Source organism: Cryptomeria japonica, chromosome 4, assembly GCF_030272615.1.
Source record: "Cryptomeria japonica chromosome 4, Sugi_1.0, whole genome shotgun sequence".
Classification (NCBI taxonomy): domain Eukaryota; kingdom Viridiplantae; phylum Streptophyta; class Pinopsida; order Cupressales; family Cupressaceae; genus Cryptomeria; species Cryptomeria japonica.
Window position 1 is genome coordinate 169551032 of NC_081408.1, and position 19817 is coordinate 169570848.

Consider the following 19817-nt stretch of genomic DNA (forward strand, 5'->3'; position numbering starts at 1 on the left):
AAAGCAGAAAAAAACTACATGGCAAACCATTGACCAACACAAAATAATGAGGAGAGTAAATACATGCTTTGATTAATCCAATCCAATCAGCACCAAAACCAAATTTCTCTAGGACCACAAGAATAAAATTCCAATTTACATGATCATAAGCCTTACTTATGTCTAGTTTAATAAGCATACCTTTAGTTTTCTCCTTGTCAATCATGTTAACTACCTCATTACTATAATGATATCATCAATGATTTCTCTCTTTGGCACGAAACCATTTTGTTCCTCAGATATAATTTTTTCCAAAATCTTTTAAAATTTGTTTGCCAATGCCTTTGTAATAATTTTGTAAATTGTATTGCAAAGAGAAATGGGTCGATAATCTCCAAAAATTTTACACACTCTTTTCTGGGAATAAGAGCAATAATCATATTGTTCAAATCCTTCACAAATCTTTTTTTTCTTCCTAAATCCTCTACCACTTTTCTCACATCTTGACCTATAAAATTCTAGCATTTTTGGTAAAATTTGTCTGGGAATCCATCCGAACCAAAAGTTTTTTCGGGTTGTAATTGAAAAGGCAGCCACTTTTAATTCATCCTGAGAAAATTCTTCCATAAGCATCTTATCATCTTCTTCCCCAATACGAGAAGGAATATATTCCAATAATTCCACCCTTTTTCAAAATAAAGTATGCCTTTGACCATCCAATAGATTTTTAAAATGATCCACCGCTCCCTCTTCTATCTCCACCGTGTCATTGATATGAATCTCCGCTATTTTATTTCTCTCTTCTGCTCTTGACCAACGCATGAAAATACTTCATATTGAGATCCTCTACAGCGAACCAATTATCTCTAGCCTTTTCCCTCCAATATATCTCTTCCCTAGCCAATAATTCTGAATTTATTTCTTTGAGTTCTCTTTCCTTCTTCAAATCCTCAACATACATACCCATCCTTATAACTCTCATTCAATCCTTCTAACTCATTTTCCACTTTCTCCTCAACAAAAATGTTTTAGAAATGCTCTCTACATTCCAATTTTTCAATTTTTGTTTCAAAAAATAGTCTCTTCATAAAATAGAATGAAACGGTTCCATTAAATATATTACTCTCCTCCCATCACTCTCAACAAATCTTCCATAGATGGATCTCTCCACCACATATTGGAGAATTTAAACAAACCAAACTTTGGACTTCACTAGATTTAATATTAATCAAACAAGAAAATGATCAGAAGCAAAAATAGGTAAAATGTTTACTTCACAATTGAATTGATCTCCCATCCAGCCATGTCCCACAAAGAACCGATCAAGCCTATCCACAATACTCGTTAAGCCAGCCCTCCGATTATTCCATGTAAAGACTCCATTTTTTGAAATGCAATCTTCAACATCCATATCCGCAACAAAGTTTTGAAAATCAATCATTACTTTGTGCGCTCCAGAAATACCTCCACTTTTTTCTCTAGGGTCCAATAGTGCAATAAAATCTCCCCCGAGAATAATGCATTCATCATTAACAATTTGATTACTCCAGAGTCCTACCATTTGTAATATTTCTCCTTCATCTTGGTCAGACCAAACACATTAAATATGTGAAAGATTTTATTATTTGATTTGAGCATCACCCTGCAAAGCATCCATTGGAAAAAATACTCAATGAGAGAAATATCAATCTTGTCCAGGTTCCACAAACCCCCCCGACCACTCACCGAACCAATCACATCAACAAAAATGCCTTTCCATAACTCACAATACTTTGCATACACCTCTCCAACAAAAGCATGGATCTTAGTTTCTTGTAACAAAAAGATATCCGCCATCAACCTCTCCATCTGACACCTAATAAGATGTATTTTGTCAGGCGCAGAAATACCCCTGACATTCCAAGCAATTATTTTCATGGTTGTCCAAGGGAGGATTTATCTCCCTTGCATTTCACTAGAAATTGCTTAATGCTTGGAAAGCCTTTTTCGGTGGCCTCTTCCTCCCTCTTTTGCTTATAGGTCTTTCTTCCTCTTCTCTTCCCTGATCTACCCAAATAAAAAGCCATGGCTTGGCTAATGCATCTCGGATCAATAGTATCAAGATGATCCATTTCTGTTTGTTCCTTACCCGAATCCCATTCCCCTTTTTCACATGATAATTCCTCCTTATCTGTAACATTTGTTTCATGAATGTTAACTTCTGCATGAATATCCTTACCCTTAGATTTTGGCAATTTCGCTTGAGGCTGAACCTAAAATTTTTCAATACTATTTCTTCAGTATTCAATGCTCACTGATTTATTTCTAATAGTAATATTTTTTGAACTTCTATTCCCTTCCTCCCTCAATATATTTTTATCAATCTTATTATAAGGAAAGTTTGTCATCTCTACTTTTCCTTGCAAATTATTGTCCTGTATTCTCTTTGATCCTGAACATACCCCGTTCTCTTTCGAAACCAAATCACTTGCAACCGTCTTTTCTATTATTGGTTTCTCCAAATTTAGGGTTTCCATGTTTGCTTTGGGGACCCATTTTCTCCTCCTCTTCACATTCCTATTGCAATTAGTTTCAATATGATCCCTACTATGACATCTAAGACAAAAAATATTTCTTCTTCAATTTCTACTTTTCGCAGCCAATGCTTACTCTGAACACAGAGTCTAATTTCACTAGGAATTTTTCTGACCGCTAATATTTTTATTCTAGCATACAGGTAGGAATCTCCATTGACCAATTCTGTATCAATATCTATAATTGTTCCTAATGTTCTACCAATCTTTTCCAAGTATTCCTCTGACCAATATTCAATTGGTAAATTATACAATCTAATCCATATAAGAGAATTATATGGATATAAAATTATCAAGTTGAAATTAACATGCTACCTTTGCATATACAGAGGAGAATCAACTTTGCATATACAAAGGACAATCCTCCATCCCCATAGACCCCATTGTAAAAAAAAAATCTCTATCATCCTCCGAAGAAAAAATCACAATAAAGAAGCCTTTAGGGAGGAATTTCAGAATATGCTCCATCTTCCATGAATTTTTAATCCATTTTCTTATGGTTTCCCTATCCCTCTTAGAACCAATGAATCTACAAATAACTGCCGAATCTTCCATAAGGGTTCTGTCAATCAACGCTTCCCCTGAAACATTAATGATTAATGCTCCCATATGATCTTCCTCATCACCAAAATTCTCCTCATCCAAAATCTTCCCTTCTCCTTCAGATTTTTTCCTTTCTTCATTTTCTTCCCCTGCCTCCTCTCTGCAACTCCAACATTTTCTAACTAAAATCCCAAGTGAAAGGAATGTTAGAATAAAATATAACTATTAATCACTGTTAGTATATTTTTTAATTATATTTAATATATTAACAACGATTAATAGTTAAATATTATATATAGGCGAAGACTAAAGGATAAGAGGAAACTATTAGATAGGAACTCAATATTGGACTCGGCCCCAAGGTGGGTGGGTTTGGCGCCGATCCCCTACAGATAAATGACTAGAACCCCAACGAATTATAGTTTGTTATATTCTGAGATGAATTGGGGCAACATAACCCAGTCACATGCACAAATCAATAAAGTAGGGCACTCGACACCCAGCTATCTGTTCATACCCGTATTAACAATATATGTTTGTGTGTCTGTGTACATACATACATACATACATAGATATATATATATATAGCTCAGCCGTATCCATATTAGGGGGTCTTGAAAAATAGTCATATCCTTATTGGATAATGTACCCATATATGTATCCATGTTGATGCAACTTTGCAATTCATGTGTTGTAAGTCTCTTCTTTGTTTGCTTACAATATCTCTATGCTATGGAAATGCCCTTAAAAATTCAAAAAATAGTAGTTTTTGATTTTTTTTTTTTCAATTTTTAACATTTTTTTGTAAATCCATTTTTTCCCCAATTTTTTCAAAAAATCTTATACTTTTGGTTTGCCAATTAATTCCCCAAACAATTAATGCTGCTATGCCTTATACAACAGAAATTCTTACCATATTCTGGAAGCAAAGATAGAAAATACTAGCTTTACATAGCAACCCAAAATAGACATTACAATTCCTTCATGCTTGCAGCTTTGCAACAAATTTTGGACCAGCAACTCAAAAACAAAAGATTACTGAGAGAAAATGACAGGATTATGTGCTGTAAACAGCCACTAGCAGCTTCCACAAACTCAGAAAAATATATGATACTATTGTGACATATTCACACATCGCCCCATTGCAAATGGGGACCCCTGCTTTTTGCTCTCTAGGGTTTGTTTTCTTGGTCTTTTAGGGTTTTGTCTGTTAGCCTTTGCAGGATGAGTGTTGTCGAGGGGATCGTTGGATTGCAGGCTTTGCTTGAGCCAGGGTGAGTCCACAGGGCCCCAGAATTAGGGTTTCTTTGAGAGTCTTCCTTAGGGCATGGTTTTGCTCTTGTTGCTAATTGTGTCTTGCTTGGTGAGTGAGTATCATTCTTGAAGGTCCCAGCTAGGTCGAGTTGGTGAGTGATAAAGTCTAGAATGCCCTGAAATTTGGCTAAGTCTGGAAAATTGAAGAATCCTCCAAAAACTATATTTTGCAATATAACTCCTGGAGGTCCGAAACCACTCTCAAACATCCTAACAGTATATATGGAATATAACTTAAAGTATAAGAAATCCTTATATCTTTCTTCTTTCTTATACTTAAATGTTATATTCCATAAAATGATCCTGACAAAGAGACCAAAATGCCAAATTTCGCTCCTGACCCTTCCAAAGGGTCCAAAGCGAATTCCGCTCCTGACCCTTCCAGAGGGTCCAGAGCGAAATTCTCCATAAGACATTCTAGTTTGACCCAAACTTAGAACCAACTCGTTCCCAGGCATTTTTGAAGGCAAAACACTTGTTTGGATGGAGAAATGTGAAAATGAAGTCAGGATTTTGGCCAAGATTAAGAATTTCGCTCCTGACCCTTCCAAAGGGTCCAGAGCGAAAATCCTTATGCACCTCAATTTATCACTTGTCAAGACCAATTTCATAGTTCCTTAGGCATGTTTGGGGGTGTCTTGACATGTTCTAACCTTAGGAGGTGAGTAAAGGTGGATGAGGTGAAGATTTTAGCCAAGAAGGAGAATTTCGCTCCTGACCCTTCCAAAGGGTCCAGAGCGAAATTCTTGAAAACACTCATTTTTCCTTTAGCAAGAATCAAGACCAAGGTGGAGATGCATGAGGAAGGATCTTTGTTTGCCTCTCAAGGAGATTTGGAGTTCAAAAGGTCAAGAATCAAGCTCAAATCTTGATTTTCGCTCCTGACCCTTCCAAAGGGTCCAGAGCGAAAATCCTTGGTAGACCACATTTACTTCTCAGTTTTGGCTAAGTGTTCCTTTCCAGAGCATGTTTGAGGATGAATTGGTTTGATCTTGCCTTGAGATGGAATTGGTGGATTTTTGAAGAACAAGATTTTGGCCTAAAGGAGAATTTCGCTCCTGACCCTTCCAAAGGGTCCAGAGCGAAATTCATCATAAACCCTATTTCTTGCCTTGGATGGACTCGCAACCTTGTTCCTAGCTTGGGAAAAGACCTAACTTTGCCTTATGAGGTGGTTTGAAGCATGAAAAGTAAACAATTTGGCCTGGAATGGATATTTCGCTCCTGACCCTTCCAAAGGGTCCAGAGCGAAAATCTTATTAAAGCTCATTTCATCCTAACTTTGGATAAATTGTGATGTGTAGGGTTTCTTGGAGGGAGGATTGAACATTCTTGTCACCTTTGAAGATTTGGAAGCATGAGTAAATGAGGAATTTTGGACAAAAAGGGAAATTTCGCTCCTGACCCTTCCAAACGGTCCAGAGCGAAATTCCCAAAAGCTCTTATTGTGCAGTGAAGAAGGTCAAGTTTTTGACATGAATGGAAGGGAGATAGCTTGTTTTTGCCTCTTGAAGATGTTTGAAAGCGTTGAAAGATGAAGATTTTAGCCCAAAAGTGAATTTCGCTCCTGACCCTTCCAAAGGGTCCAAAGCGAAATTCATCATAAACCTTTTTTGCTCCCTTGTTTTGGCTTGAAACCTTGCTCCTTTGATGGAAAACGATCTATATTTGCCTCCAGGAGAAAATTATAGTTTAAAAAATGAACAATCAAGCCCAAATGGTGATTTTTGCTCCTGACCCTTCCAAAGGGTCCAGAGCGAAAATCCTCCTAAGGCTCATTTCCTCCCTAGTTTGACCAAATTTTGAGTTGCAAGGCATTTTGAAGGGAAGTGTGGACATGTTTGGACTTTGGAAATGTTTGAAAGCCTTGAAAAAATGAAGGATTCTAGCCAGGAAAGGAAATTTCGCTCCTGACCCTTCCAAAGGGTCCAGAGTGAAATTCCTTATAAACCTACTTTTTGACCTTTCTTGGACATGAAACCTTGTTCCTAGGGTAATGAAGGATGGAGTTCTACCTTGCAAAGAAGTTTCAAGTTGAAAAAATGTTGATTTTTGGTCAAGAATGAGAATTCTGTTGATGTGTATTTTGTACATGACCAAACACAGAATAAAATACCCAGAGGTATCTTATCCTCTCTTGAATAAAGTCTCCGAATGCTGAAGATGTCGCAAAAAGGATCAATCGGGATGACTTCAAGGTTCTTTTTTGTAGGATCTCTACTTGTGCATAAGCACTAGTGGTCGTTGTGTTGCTATTTCTTCAAGGGGCCTTACATACTTTCAGAGAAAGCTTGTCCGTGCTACTTCCTTTCAAATGAGGGAATAGGATCTTCCTAACACTAACGGATTTTCAAAAATATCAAAAGATAAGGGTTTCGAGGAAGAGATACTTAAACTAATCCTAAGAATGACTCAATGAAGGCTAGACTTGATAAAATTCTACCAATTTCAGTATCGCCAAGAGATTACAACTCTACTGGAATTGATGCGATCTTCTAAGGGGATTCAATAACTTTCAAATCATCAAGGATATAGATACTATCATGGAGATACATATCAATACTTCCAATAATGATTGAATTCTTAATCAATCTCAATGTTTCCAGTTGACCACACAAGGCGTTCTTACAATCAGTAAGAAGCTAGTAGTTTGGAATGTGAATCTTATCAAAGATCAAGCACAACAATTCATCCTTCAAACTTAAAATTTAAATGCTACCTCAACTGAGAGTGATTCAAGAAGATAAACAATCATGAAGATAGCCACAAGTATTACAATAAAACACTATAACTTCAATATTTTATTGATCTCATAACCAAATGGACAACAATTGTAAGCACTTCAACTCCGCATGGAAGCACTTCAACTCCGCCTACCACTTAGCTTGCCAAAGGGTGAAGTCCACCCAAGGTTCAAGTAAGGATGGCATGACAAGGTAGCAAGTCCGCCCAACAAAAAACAAGTTTGGCGTGAAACATGGCAAAGTCCGCCAAGAGAAGTTAGCAAAATGTCTTGCCAAGGTGCCAAGTCCGCCCAACACAAGGCAAGAAATGTCTTGATCAAAGATGAACTCCACCTACACTAGCATGAAGAGACATCAAGACTGCCTTGACACTTGGAAGAAATTGGCATGACAAGTGGTCAAGTCCACCCAAAAAGGTAAGTTTGGCATGATATCACACAAAGTCTGCCCTGCATAAAAGCACATGAAGTCAGCCAAAGGGTTAGAATGGCATGGATACATTCAAAGTCCGCCAAAATAAGGAGAAACATGGCCTAAGGCCACATCAAGTCCGCCATGGTCAAAAATGTAATGACCTAACACATGGTAAAGTTCAACCTAGGCAAAGGTTTGACAAAGTTTGAAAGTCAAGAAGAGAATTCGCCTAAACACTTAGAATTATTTCTCAAAAATTTGCCCAACGCTTAGGAAAATTTCCTAAACACATAAATTTCAAAAAAGATTCCTTGCAAATACATGGACAAGATGAGGACAAGGTGTGAAGTGGCACCAAGAAACAAGAATAGAAACTTTCTTTTGAGGTCTTTTGAAGGGATTGAGTTGCCATTAGGAAGAAGATGAGAAGAGGACTACGTTCGATGAACCCAAGAAAGAATATAAAGATGCTAAAAAGGATCGAACTTCTCAACCTCGTATCAATTTCAACATGTCATCTTCATTCTCATTCTTTCTCAAGTTTGAAAGTTGAAAAAGCTCTCTCTCCCAAGTTCAATGAAGGAAGGTTTTCGAAGACAACAAGTGGATTTTTTTTGAAGCAAGGAAAGGAATTTCCAACATTTGACCCAAGTGTTGGAATTTGCCAAGAGGAAAGGAAAAAAAAAGAAAAGAAGAGAAAAAAATGGCTAGGTGTGGAGTTTTCCACAACAAAAGAGTCAAATCTTGGCTAAGTGTTGAAAGGTCCGCATGAAGGTGTTACAAAATGAAATTGAATAGCCAAAATTTGGCTAAATATGGGAAATACTTCACAGAGAAAATTCCAATTTCCTCCATTGTGGCCAATGGATAGAGGAATTCTTCTCCAAATTCAAGGCATCAAGAAAGAAAAGTCGTCAGACTTGATGAAAATATAGGAAAGAATTCCGGACTTCTTGGGGGATTTCATCTACAATCCCAAACCTATTGAAGCAATCAAGGCAATTTCTTGAAGAATTTCATCTCCTGAAGAATTAAAGACAAGCTCCCAATCAAAATCAAATGGTGACAAGAATAGTATTCCAGACAAATTTCCTTACTTAGGCAATTTTTTGACACAAATTGGAGAATTAAGAGGAATAATATCAATCCAATTCAAGCAGGAGGAATTTCAAAGCAATCAGGAAAGAAGATTTTAATAACTTCAAGTCCCGACATCTGCTCCAAGGGAAGACTTCCAAACCTCAAAGATTCAAATGCAAGTGAGAAGAAGAGATCAAAATCTCGAGAGGAATCCCAGATCAAAGCTAGGACGAAGCAAGCGCAAAGGACAAAGTCGTCGGCAAGAAAAGATATTCTAAGGCAAGCATGTGGAAGAAAAACAAAGTGACCAAGGAAGACATCCAACACTCTAAGGTGGTGCCTCGTCATCTTCCAACCAATCAGATTGTTCCAAGTCAACATGTCCAAGTTCAATGAACCTGACTTATCCACAGAGGCTTGTAGAAGGCACACTCCACAATGCAACAACTTTCTATGTTTTTATTGGTTTATATTTAGCAGAAGGACAAGTGTCCTCAAATTTAATTTTCTCATTGGTCGAGAGGTAGTTAGTTGTAACAAACCCTAATTAGGGTTTTATTTTGTAATCTCAGTTGGTGATTCGAAATCAATCCTAGCCATTGAATTGTAATTGAAGAGCCTATAAATTGAGCTCGCCCCTCATTTGTAAAACATGGAAGCATGTTGCAAAACATGTTGAGATAAGCAAATTGTTGTTTACGACTGCCAAAGTAATAAGCAATGCATTGTTCGAATTGATGGTGATTACTTCTCTTATTTTGGAGTATGCATGGTTCTTATCCCTCATCATAGTTTAGATTTTATTACATGTATGTTAGACAAATGCAAGATCTGATAGTATTGATTTATGGTGAATATTCCACTCATACTTTTGATGAACTGATGATTTTTGTTCATTGTGTAAAGTTAGTCTCAGCTTACTTTGTGGATGCTTAACTTTTGTCTGGATGAATGTTATTCGATTTGATGGTAGTTATTCATGACATGAAAAAAGCACATCCCTTGAAGATTGCACCCACTTTGTGTAGTTGTCCTAGCGTGGCGAAGCAAAGCGTGGTTATTGGTTTCACCTAGTCAATATCATCTCTTGAATTCTTAGAAATAGATTAGAACTTCTAAACCCTTATCTCTTTTTCAGTTTTCTTAAAGTCGACGATCCAAGACCCAAACGATGGAGCCTCGTTGTCTAGACCTTCATTGTGAATTGAACAAGCCAAGTATAAGTCCCTTTGTGTACTACCAGCATATCACAATGCCCATTGAACTTATCCACGCGTCAAGACCTAACAAAAGAAACCTTGGAATCGCCATATGATCTTCTTGCAGTCTTAGCATATGCGGTGATTTTGTTCAACAGAGGATAGAGTGTCTTTGGACATTTTATTCTGTGTTCGGTGGGTGATAAAATGCACACCAACAAGTACAAATGAGTATACTTTCCTAGAAACTGTCTAGCCTGCAATTGAAAAGTATTTGTGTTGAACTTCAATGTGCACAACCGATTGGCCAGGGAGCCTGCAACTTCAGAAGATTTCTGTGCAGGAGGATATTGAGGGCTACCAACTCAGTGGTGTGCAATGCAACAATGGATAGCACCAGTGTTCCTTCTAACAAATATGATCAATGCTCTCTCCCTAAATAATCAAGCGTCTTAGAATAAGAAGCATTCATCCAGAAAAGTAACATAGTGCAACACTACAAAGGAGTCGTGTCAAGATTATGTCACAACTCAAAACCCCATGACTCAAGAGCATGCGGCAACAGCTAACACTATTGAGGTTGTGATTGTGTCACCACATGTAGGCAATTCCATTCATCCAAAGAGTTTAACAAAGAATTGCTTTCGAAAAAGAGGTCAGCGAAAGGCCACAACTCCTTGGTGATTTCTTTATTCTATGCTTTCTTCTTACAAGTGATGGATTCAAGAGAAGGCGAGCATTGTAATTCCTTGAACCTGAATAGATGTGTATGATGACAAGCAACATCTGATTAAGTTTTTCTAACGATACCAATAATCTGACTTCTCTCTAAGATCGAAGACAACTTTGCATGCAGGCAAAATTATCACTAGGACAATGGAAATAGGTTTATTTCCAATGGAAAGCTCAAGTTGTAGAAGCATTGTTATAGAATGTCATGGCTGAAGCAAAGCATAGACATGACATCCATGAAAAATATTGTCCTATATTCATTAATGCTGGGTGAATCTACAAAGAGCAAACAGAGGTAATAGCAAGAAGCATCATCCTGTGATCATGCAGTGAAGTGATTTGTACACCTAATTTGCAAAATGCCCTCGGGAGGTAAAACCCACAACAACAGTGGTTCTATGAGGTTGCAAACAGAGACTTGTAAGAGACAATATTCTAGGATGTGAGTGTTGGCCTGCTTTTGAACAACGCCAAATTTGAATTTTCCTAACTTGCATATCCTATTTGGTTATCATTTCAAACCATCACAAGCACCTTCCAAGCCCGCTCAAAATAGCTCCCAGCACACCCTAACCATTTCAATCCGCCAATCACAAAACAGTTAATTTTGAAAATGTGAAATAGTTGATACAGACTCAACCTTCACTTCATTTTATCCAATATGGCCAATTTTCATGATAGGGCTCCTTGTCGTTGGGAAGATTTTAAAGTTTTGATTTTCTGCAAGACAAGTTTTAGGAAATGTCAAAATTAATATTTCAGGTGCCTGAAGCAAAAACAAATTCTGCGTTATGCTCCGGAGTGATCATACATTATCCGGTCAAAATTTCATGGAAAGATGTACTCCCAGTAAAAAGATATTCAATTTTCAATTTTCTAACTCTGGATTTTAGCTATAGAGTTTCAAGGTTTATTTTGATCTTAAAACCTTTCAAAAATCATTTTTGGCTTCAAGCAGTGAACCAAGTGTTGAAATTTTATTGAAGTTGAGAAGACTTGTCGAAACCCAACAAGGTTGTCACAACCACCCAATTTCCCGCCAGCCACTCAAAAGCAAAGAAAAGGGCAGAAAAAGTTAAGTTGTTAGCTTTTGATAAAAAGTTTCACAACTTCCTTCGGCACCCACTTTAGTTTTCACAACTACTTGAAAGGCCGAAACACTATTTGCACCATGTTAAGGAAAACAAAAGAAAAGTTTGAAAGGTCACCCGCATTTTCAAGAGTTCTTAAACCAGTTTCAGGACCCAAAAGGAGTTCTAAACTCTGTCCTTTCACCAACAAAAAGAAATTGGATGTTGTAGCATACACGGGAGAAATGAAATACTTTAGGGCAGAGAATAGAGGGGTCTGACACTGCCTTGTTCTAAGTCTTGTGTGATAGGTGAAAATCTGGACACCACAGTCTTCCATCATTACTTCGCTGAGTGCACCAAGATGGGATGCGGTCTCAGAATATAGAGGCTGGATTTGGACAGATTCATGTACTCTACCATGATGAAATCATTCCCAAGTCTAAAAATGCCACAAGCATCTGCAAAAACTAGACAACAGGCTGAGTTCTTACAAGTTAATGAATAAATTCTGTCCAGAGTTTGGAACGAATTGCATAGATTTGTGGGACAAAAAAGATTGCTCTACCAAGGTCCTGAGAAATAAAGTCATGAGCAAGCAAATATCTGAATCAAACAGGTAAAAGGGACTGCACAATTGCATGGCCGCAATACACAGCAGTGATTAAAAGGAACAGAACTGGTTGCACAAAAAGCAGTGATAGCTGACAAGACAATCACACAACTAAACAACATTTTATTGGCTAAAATGCTTGGTTATTGTTGTGACATATTCACACATCGCCCCATTGCAAATGGGGACCCCTACTTTTTTGCTTTCTGGGGTTTCTTTTTCTAGGTCTTTTAGGGTTTTTGTCTATTAGCCTTTGCATGCTAAGTGTTGCCAAAGGGATCACTAAGATAGCAGGCTTTGTTTTAGCTAAAGGTGAGTCAATGGATGCTCTGGGTTAGGGTCATCTTTGAAAGTCTTCCTTAGGACAAGGTTTTTCTCTTGTTGCTAATTGTGTCTTGTTTGAGTTTGAGGAGGTCAATGAAGCTTGGTGAGTGAATATCATCTTTGAAGATCTGAGTTAGGTCAAATTGGTGAGTGATGAAGTCTGGAATGTCATCCTGATCTTCAAATGTCCTGAAATTTGGCCAAGTCTGGAATGTCATCCTGATCCTGAAATTTGACTAAGTCTGGAAAATTGAAGAATCCTCCAAAAACTAGATTTTGCATTATAACTGCTGGAGGTCCGAAACCACTCTCAAACATCCTGACAGTATATATGGAATATAACTAAAAGTATAAGTGACATTCCTTATATCTTTCTTCGTTCTTCTTTCTTATACTCAAATGTTATATTCCATATATGAATCCTGACGGAGAGACCAAAATGTCAAATTTCGCTTTGGACCCTTCCAAAGGGTCCAGAGCGAAATTCTCCCTAGACACTATTTTCTCCCTTGTTTGGGCTAACATCCTTGTTCCTTGGACATGGTGGGGGTAGATTGATATGTTATTGCCTCAGGAAGTGATTGAAAGCATTGAGGAATGAAGATTTTGACCTAGAATAGAAATTTCGCTCCTGACCCTTCCAAAAGGTCCAGAGCGAAATTCATATTTCCTCTATTTTGCTCTTTAACTTGACTAAGTTTGGAACTTCTAAGGCATGGTTTGGAAGACTTGGATGCATATTTGCCTTTGAGAAGAGGTTTGAGGCGATGAAGTGGTAGAAATCAACCCAAAAGGAGAATTTCGCTCCTGAACCTTCCAAAGGGTCCATAGCGAAATTCCCTATAGGTCCTATCCTTGGCCTAGGTCCAGAGCGAAATTCCTCAAAACACCTATTTTCTCCTTGTGTGAAGCTAAAACATTGGCTCCTATGGCATGGTTGAAGGTGGACCGAGGTATTCTTGCCTTGTAAGGTGAATTTGAATGAAGGAAATGAGGGATCAAGTCAAAATCAAGACTTTCGCTCTTGACCCTTCCAAAGGGTCCAGATTGAAATTCTCAATTTCACCTAATTTGCTCATGATGAATGTAAAATTCCCTAACTAGGCTTTGATTGCAGTCAGTTGCATAACCAAGACATAGCAGAAGATTATTTATGCAGCACAGTCAAAGGTGGAAAATGAACACCTTACACATTATTTTCTTTATTTGGGGTCTTCCTTATTTGCATTGATTCTAACTCTATTTTAGTAATCACTGAAACATATAACTCACTAAAACAGACATTGATATCAATTTATTCCTTCAGAGAACAAGGTAGATAAGTTTTTTTATGATGCACCTGGTTGGATAGTAATGTCCGTTGATTAAGACTTCACGTTGACTCATAACCCTTCAATAGAAGGACAAAATGATACATTTCTGGTTGCAGCCGATTCACCAGAGCGTATAATGTATGTACATATGCATCAGGTTTGAAGACACTGCACTTCTACTGTATGCAAATACTCTGAAATTCTCCACACGATTTCCATTTCCTCCACACCGCGATGATGGCAATCTCTTCCTCCATGTTAATTGACGGCACTACCCATATGCAGTAAGGCAAACGTCCGCGACACTACCCAATATCGGGTTACCAAGGCCCGCTTAGACGTTGCAGTGTTTGTAGATTGCAGAGGGACTGGTGATAGTTTGTGTGACGCCGTGTATGCTTCCCATGATTCCGAAGTTTAGTTTGAGTCACGCTGTGTTTGCTACCTGCGATTCCGTTGTTTGTGTTTGCACTAATACGCACTCTGCAATATAAACCACGGATCACTGTGAACTTCACTCTGTAAATAGCAAGATTGATTCTTCCCCAAAATCGTATGACCAATAGTTCAGTCGAGGACTGACGAAAGGCTATTAATCTCTAAGATGTGTGTTAACACACACAGGCTTCAAATCTATTCTTCCACGCATAAATCCCATCTCCCGAAGCCATCCTTTTATTCACCAAAAATTGGTTTTATTCCCGTAATAGTTAAGGTGTTAATGAAATGCTTTATTAAAATGCTTTAATAAATAGGAACATATAATATTAATTATTTATATTAATGAATGAGATATTAATATAAAGTAATTAATATTTTCCATGTTTGACCACAATTAGACCACATTTACTCGAGGACATTACAATGAAGGTCAAGTTGTGGATTCCTAGGCTTTGGTGAAGAGAAGGATAGCATATGCTTGTCTTGGAGGCATTTTGGAGTGAAGAAATGATGAAATTTGAGCAAAAATGCAAATTTCACTCTTGACCCTTCCAAAGGGTCCAGAGCGAAATTTTTATAGGGCCTGTCCCTGGAGAGGATATTGAGCGAAATTCCATTTTGATGTCTTCTCATTAATGATTTAAGGTGGAAAACGCTATGTTGAAATGAATATGTCATATGTGCTTAATCACCTTTTGGTTGGTTTTGCAGATGGAAGAAGACCAGGCCAAGGCCAGAACGACCTCTACCAGTCCATCATCATCAAGGACGTTCCACATGCACAAAGGAAGGACTCAAGGTGCTTTGAAGTGTTGGAAGACTTCAAGTGTTCGAGGAGTTGCAAGCTAGCCTCAAGACCTCATTCTACCACATGAAGAAACCACATGATGACAGAGAAAAATGACACTTCAAGGCGAGGTATGCTACCAAAGAAGAACACTTGACAATGAGGAAGCTCCATCAAGCATATGGGAGTCAAGGAAGTACATCATTCATCATATCAAAGACAGGGGAGGATCAACCAAGTCACAATCATTAGGCAAGGTGGCATCCCAGTCATCATTCCTCTGGTCGGATTGGTCCACCTCAGCAAGACCAGATTCAATGTATCTAATCTATCGGAGGCGGCACTAACTTCGATGTACCCACCCTTGCTTCCTATTGGTCCTCGCTCCAGGAATGTAATTTTCTAATTGGCTAAGGAAGTTTGTTGTAACAAACCCTAATTAGGGTTTCTATCTTGTAATCCTAGCCATTGGTTCTAAGTCAATCAGAGCCATCTATTTGTAAAGGGTTCTCTATATAAAGCCCTGGCTCCTCATTTGTAAAGGTTAATAGTCGGTTAATAGTGAGTTAATAGTTAATAGTTAGTTAATAGTGAATAGTCGGAGAGTAGGAAATAGTTAGAGTAGAGTAGAAAGAGAAGGCAAAGATTGTTGCCAAGATATTGTTGCAAAAGACTTGTAAACTTCATTGAAGAAATGGTGAAGTCTATGGGTCGATTCAACAATTTGCATGGTCTCTATACTTCTCAAATTTGATTTCATGTTATTAGGTGAATGCAAGAAATTTGTATGATCAACGGTGAAATTCGTATATCCATACTACTAGCGGTTTGTTGATTGCAGACTTGCCTTGCGTAGTCAACTAGAATCATTCAGCTTAAGCTTAACTTTAATTATCACTTCTTCATTGATATGCATCAACCTAACGGTGTCCATGCTTGTAGCGATGATCTAAACATCATAAAGCTTTCCTCAGAAGATCGCACTAATCTTGTGGAGATGATCCTAGGATGTCAAAGCAAGACTTAGATAGAATTTCATCAAAGGTCAGTCATTGCTCTTACGTTCTTAGTGTTAGAAATAGATCCCGTTCCAACCCTTATCCTTTTTCCTTTTTTCAAAATCAAGGGCCGGTGAAATTCCATGTTCCAGTAATATCCAAAGCAAATCAGACGTTCAAGTCGTCGAAAGTAAGTCCCCTTGTGATTCCAGCAAAATCAGATCATACCACAAAGAGCTTATCCACACATAGAGAACCTACATATCAGAACCTTGGAGTTACTCCGACTGATCCTTCGGCGAGATCTTCAGCAGTCGGGAAACTTTGTTCAAGAGAGGATAAGGTACCTTTAGGTATTTTATTTTGTGTTTGGTCGTGTACAAAAGACACATCAACAATTATATACATAACTCCAGATCCAAAACAAATTGTGTTTATTTAGACAGGAACTTATAGCCTTTTTGGAAGAGGAAGGTTTTATTGATGCATGTGTTTCATTGAAAGAAAAAGTAGACTTACTGTGTTGGTAAAGACAGGAATATCCATTGCTTCAGTCAACAATCTAGGAAACTAGAACATCTCATGAAGACTCACAAAAAGGACATAATTGGTGTAACACATTACCCCCCACAAAATTTGTTGGTAGCACAAGGGTGAATTAAAGAAAGGTAGCAGATTGATTTGCTAAAGCACAAAGATTCATAGACATACAAAGCTCATAGCCTGATTGCAAGGAGGATCAAAAATTGCTTCTCTGTTTTGCTATTTCAATGGAGATTTAATTTTGGAATGAAGACAATAAGCATAGCTACCAAAGTAATAGAAATAGCAGTATTTGTAAGTGAAAATAAGAGTAATGAATAAAATGGTCATAATGATGGGCAGTTGATGAAGGATTCAAGAGAATGCAGGAGAAGATGTTAGTAAAATGCACTTGCAGTACATTTGAAACAGCGAAATCTTTGTTCCATCATTAAAATTTATCAAGCTCATGCAATTTACCATAATCGTCTTCCACATGTCATTTTCAAGCTGAAGTATTTTCAATTTTAATTTTATTTTAACGTCCGTGCTTTAATTCATTTTAATGAGCTAGACATTTTGTCTGCACGAAAGTGAAAGATCATATAATTTGTTTTTGTAAATGGTTTTAAAGGAACAGTTACAAGAACCGAAATGTCTCCTTTGGGGGACTTTCTGAGTTGTGAGTTATAACAAGTTCACACCTTTTGTCCTGGGCAAGCTGTGATACAATCCTCCTCAAACAGAAGCTTCCTTCCTTGTGGGCTCAGTAAAGAGCAGAGCTATAATGGTGCAGGTGGTGAATTTTCATTTCATGGAATATTGTGTATGGTTTCCAGTACATAGCAGTTCAGACTTCCATAATCCTCAGACTCAGCATGAAAGAGTAATGCCTAATGTAAGAAAAGTTTGCGTCTTCCAATGCAAACCTTTTCTACACTATAGCATCAAGCTATCCTGTAAGAACTGCACTCTCATAAACATTTGAGCCTCAGCTTGGATTATACAAGGTGCAGTCTGTGAATTATGGCTGCTGTCATAAACATTTCTGAGTCTCACTGTTATTGCAATGAGATAGCAAAGAAACTCTTGAATCCTTGATATTCATTACATGACTAAAGTTCTGTTCATTTTTATGCATTGAATGTCATTGTCATTATCTGAAATTTGAGGTAACATAGATGCTGACTTCCTAACCTATTTTAGCAATCATTGCTTTCCTTTTGAAAGAACCTGTAAAAGGTGCTATGGGCTATATTACTATAATGGTTCCCAAGAGGTTGGCTAGTTTATGGCATGACCTAGGTGTAACAATGTCATCGCCAAATTGTCAAATGCTCAGTGTAGTAATCAACAGGATCATTATTCCTATTTGATGCTTCCTTGTGGTTTTCTCATGTGTTGGAAAAAATTCTATTAAAGTACTGCTTTATGATATGCAAATGCACATCAATGATTCAATACAGCCTAAGCTCTTTCATTTCCATCAATGTTATGAACTTTGTGCATAGAAATGTGTTTACTGTTCTATAAAAGGCTTACAGAATTATGATGCTTTTGGATGCAGCATGATTATAAACTCCACATATGCACTACTTATCAGCAATTATCACAACCTGGCCATTCTAACATGCTTATAAAATTTTATAAGTAATGAAGCAATTTAAAATTCAATTTATAAAATTACCAAAAGGCCATTTTATGTCCCACTTAACATCATAAATGTGCATATGATCAAATTATGGGAGCATTTAACAACTTGTCTTTAGACAAAAAATGAGTACACAAGCTCTGCTTTTGATCACTATACCAGAGAGTATATTGTGATGAGACAAGCAACAACAAAATCACTGGCCACAATCCATATGGATATTTTATCCAACTAAATGAAAATACCATGCACTATAGCAATTTTGATCAAAGGAAAATGTATAGAATAGCAGAAAGCACTGGATATACAACAACAAAATCACTGGCCACAATCCATATGGATATTTTATCCAACTAAATGAAAATACCATGCACTATAGCAATTTTGATCAAACGAAAATGTATAGAATAGCAGAAAGCACTGGATATAATCTGTGCAATTATTTTCTCATACCAATGGAAAGGCTTATGCACTATGGCAATTTAATGAAACAGAATCATACTTACTAGTTGATGACAAGTAACCTAACCAACAAATATTTCCATTCACTATTGCCTGCCGTAATATTTGTCCAAGTTGAAATATTACCTGCCACATATCATGTGTAATTGACAAAAAAGTGGCAGGCATACAAATTTCAATAATTTCAGAATAGAATACAGTGTTCAATGTTTCCATGTTGATGAAAAAAACTTATTTCCAAGACATTTGACATCTTTTCATTTTTGGGTGGAGAGGGTATTGAAATGTTGACTGGTTATCTTTAAGCCAAAAAAATACTAATAATTCGACATGTTGAGCCACAATTACTGCAAAAATCAAAATAAATTCAATTACATAAACAAAAAACTTCAAGATATGATCTGACCGGATCTTTCCTAGCTTCAATGCTTGGAGGAATCGAATTCATGATGTGTGTTGCATCATAGAGGGCTCTCACACCAGCTAGTCTGCAATCAAATTCATTTCAATGCGAGTTTCAGAAAGGTGAGAAGAAAGAACTTACCAAAAAGAAATCAGATCAGGGGAAGTATCATTTGTCTTTTAAACATCCAGCTGGAAGTGCTGAAAAGAAGACATCATAAATTGATTGCAATCATGATTGTAAAATCAAGGAATTTTGCAAAACAAGGGATGCCTCGTAGAGAAAGAAATGAGAAATGAATCAACCAAAACATAGATTATAGCTAATGGTGTTTATCAAAGAATTTCTAAAGCTAAAACAAATTTAATAATAAAGGAAAATTATTTATATATTTATCAAGCTTAAATCCGACTACAAGTTATTTCAAAGACATAGAAACACTGAAGCACACATTCTCATGTGTCACACACATTTAATTGGAAACACCAATTTCAAACTGTCTCAAACAAATAATAATGTGTTGTGTCTCATCATCTTCTGTTATTATTGTCAAGTGTACACAACAGCAAAGGGTTTAGCGGCTTCATAAGCTAGAGACTCCAAAACAGCTCTCACAATTTGAAGCCTTCTATCTACTGACAATTGGAAGGATGGA

The 19817-nt window shown here is 37.2% G+C and overlaps 1 protein-coding gene across 2 annotated transcripts in view; it reads right to left on the bottom strand.

Moving 5' to 3' along the window:
- Positions 1-19817, bottom strand: part of LOC131048987 (uncharacterized) — a 185283-nt gene that overhangs the window by 122061 nt on the left and 43405 nt on the right. For both annotated transcript variants that reach the window (XM_057982981.2, XM_057982980.2), the window contains exons 3-4: positions 19166-19247; positions 18804-18885 (exon numbers count right to left, since the gene is read on the bottom strand). In XM_057982981.2, the coding sequence (XP_057838964.2) occupies positions 18804-18885; positions 19166-19247 (164 nt within the window). The remainder of the gene's footprint in view (positions 1-18803; positions 18886-19165; positions 19248-19817) is intronic.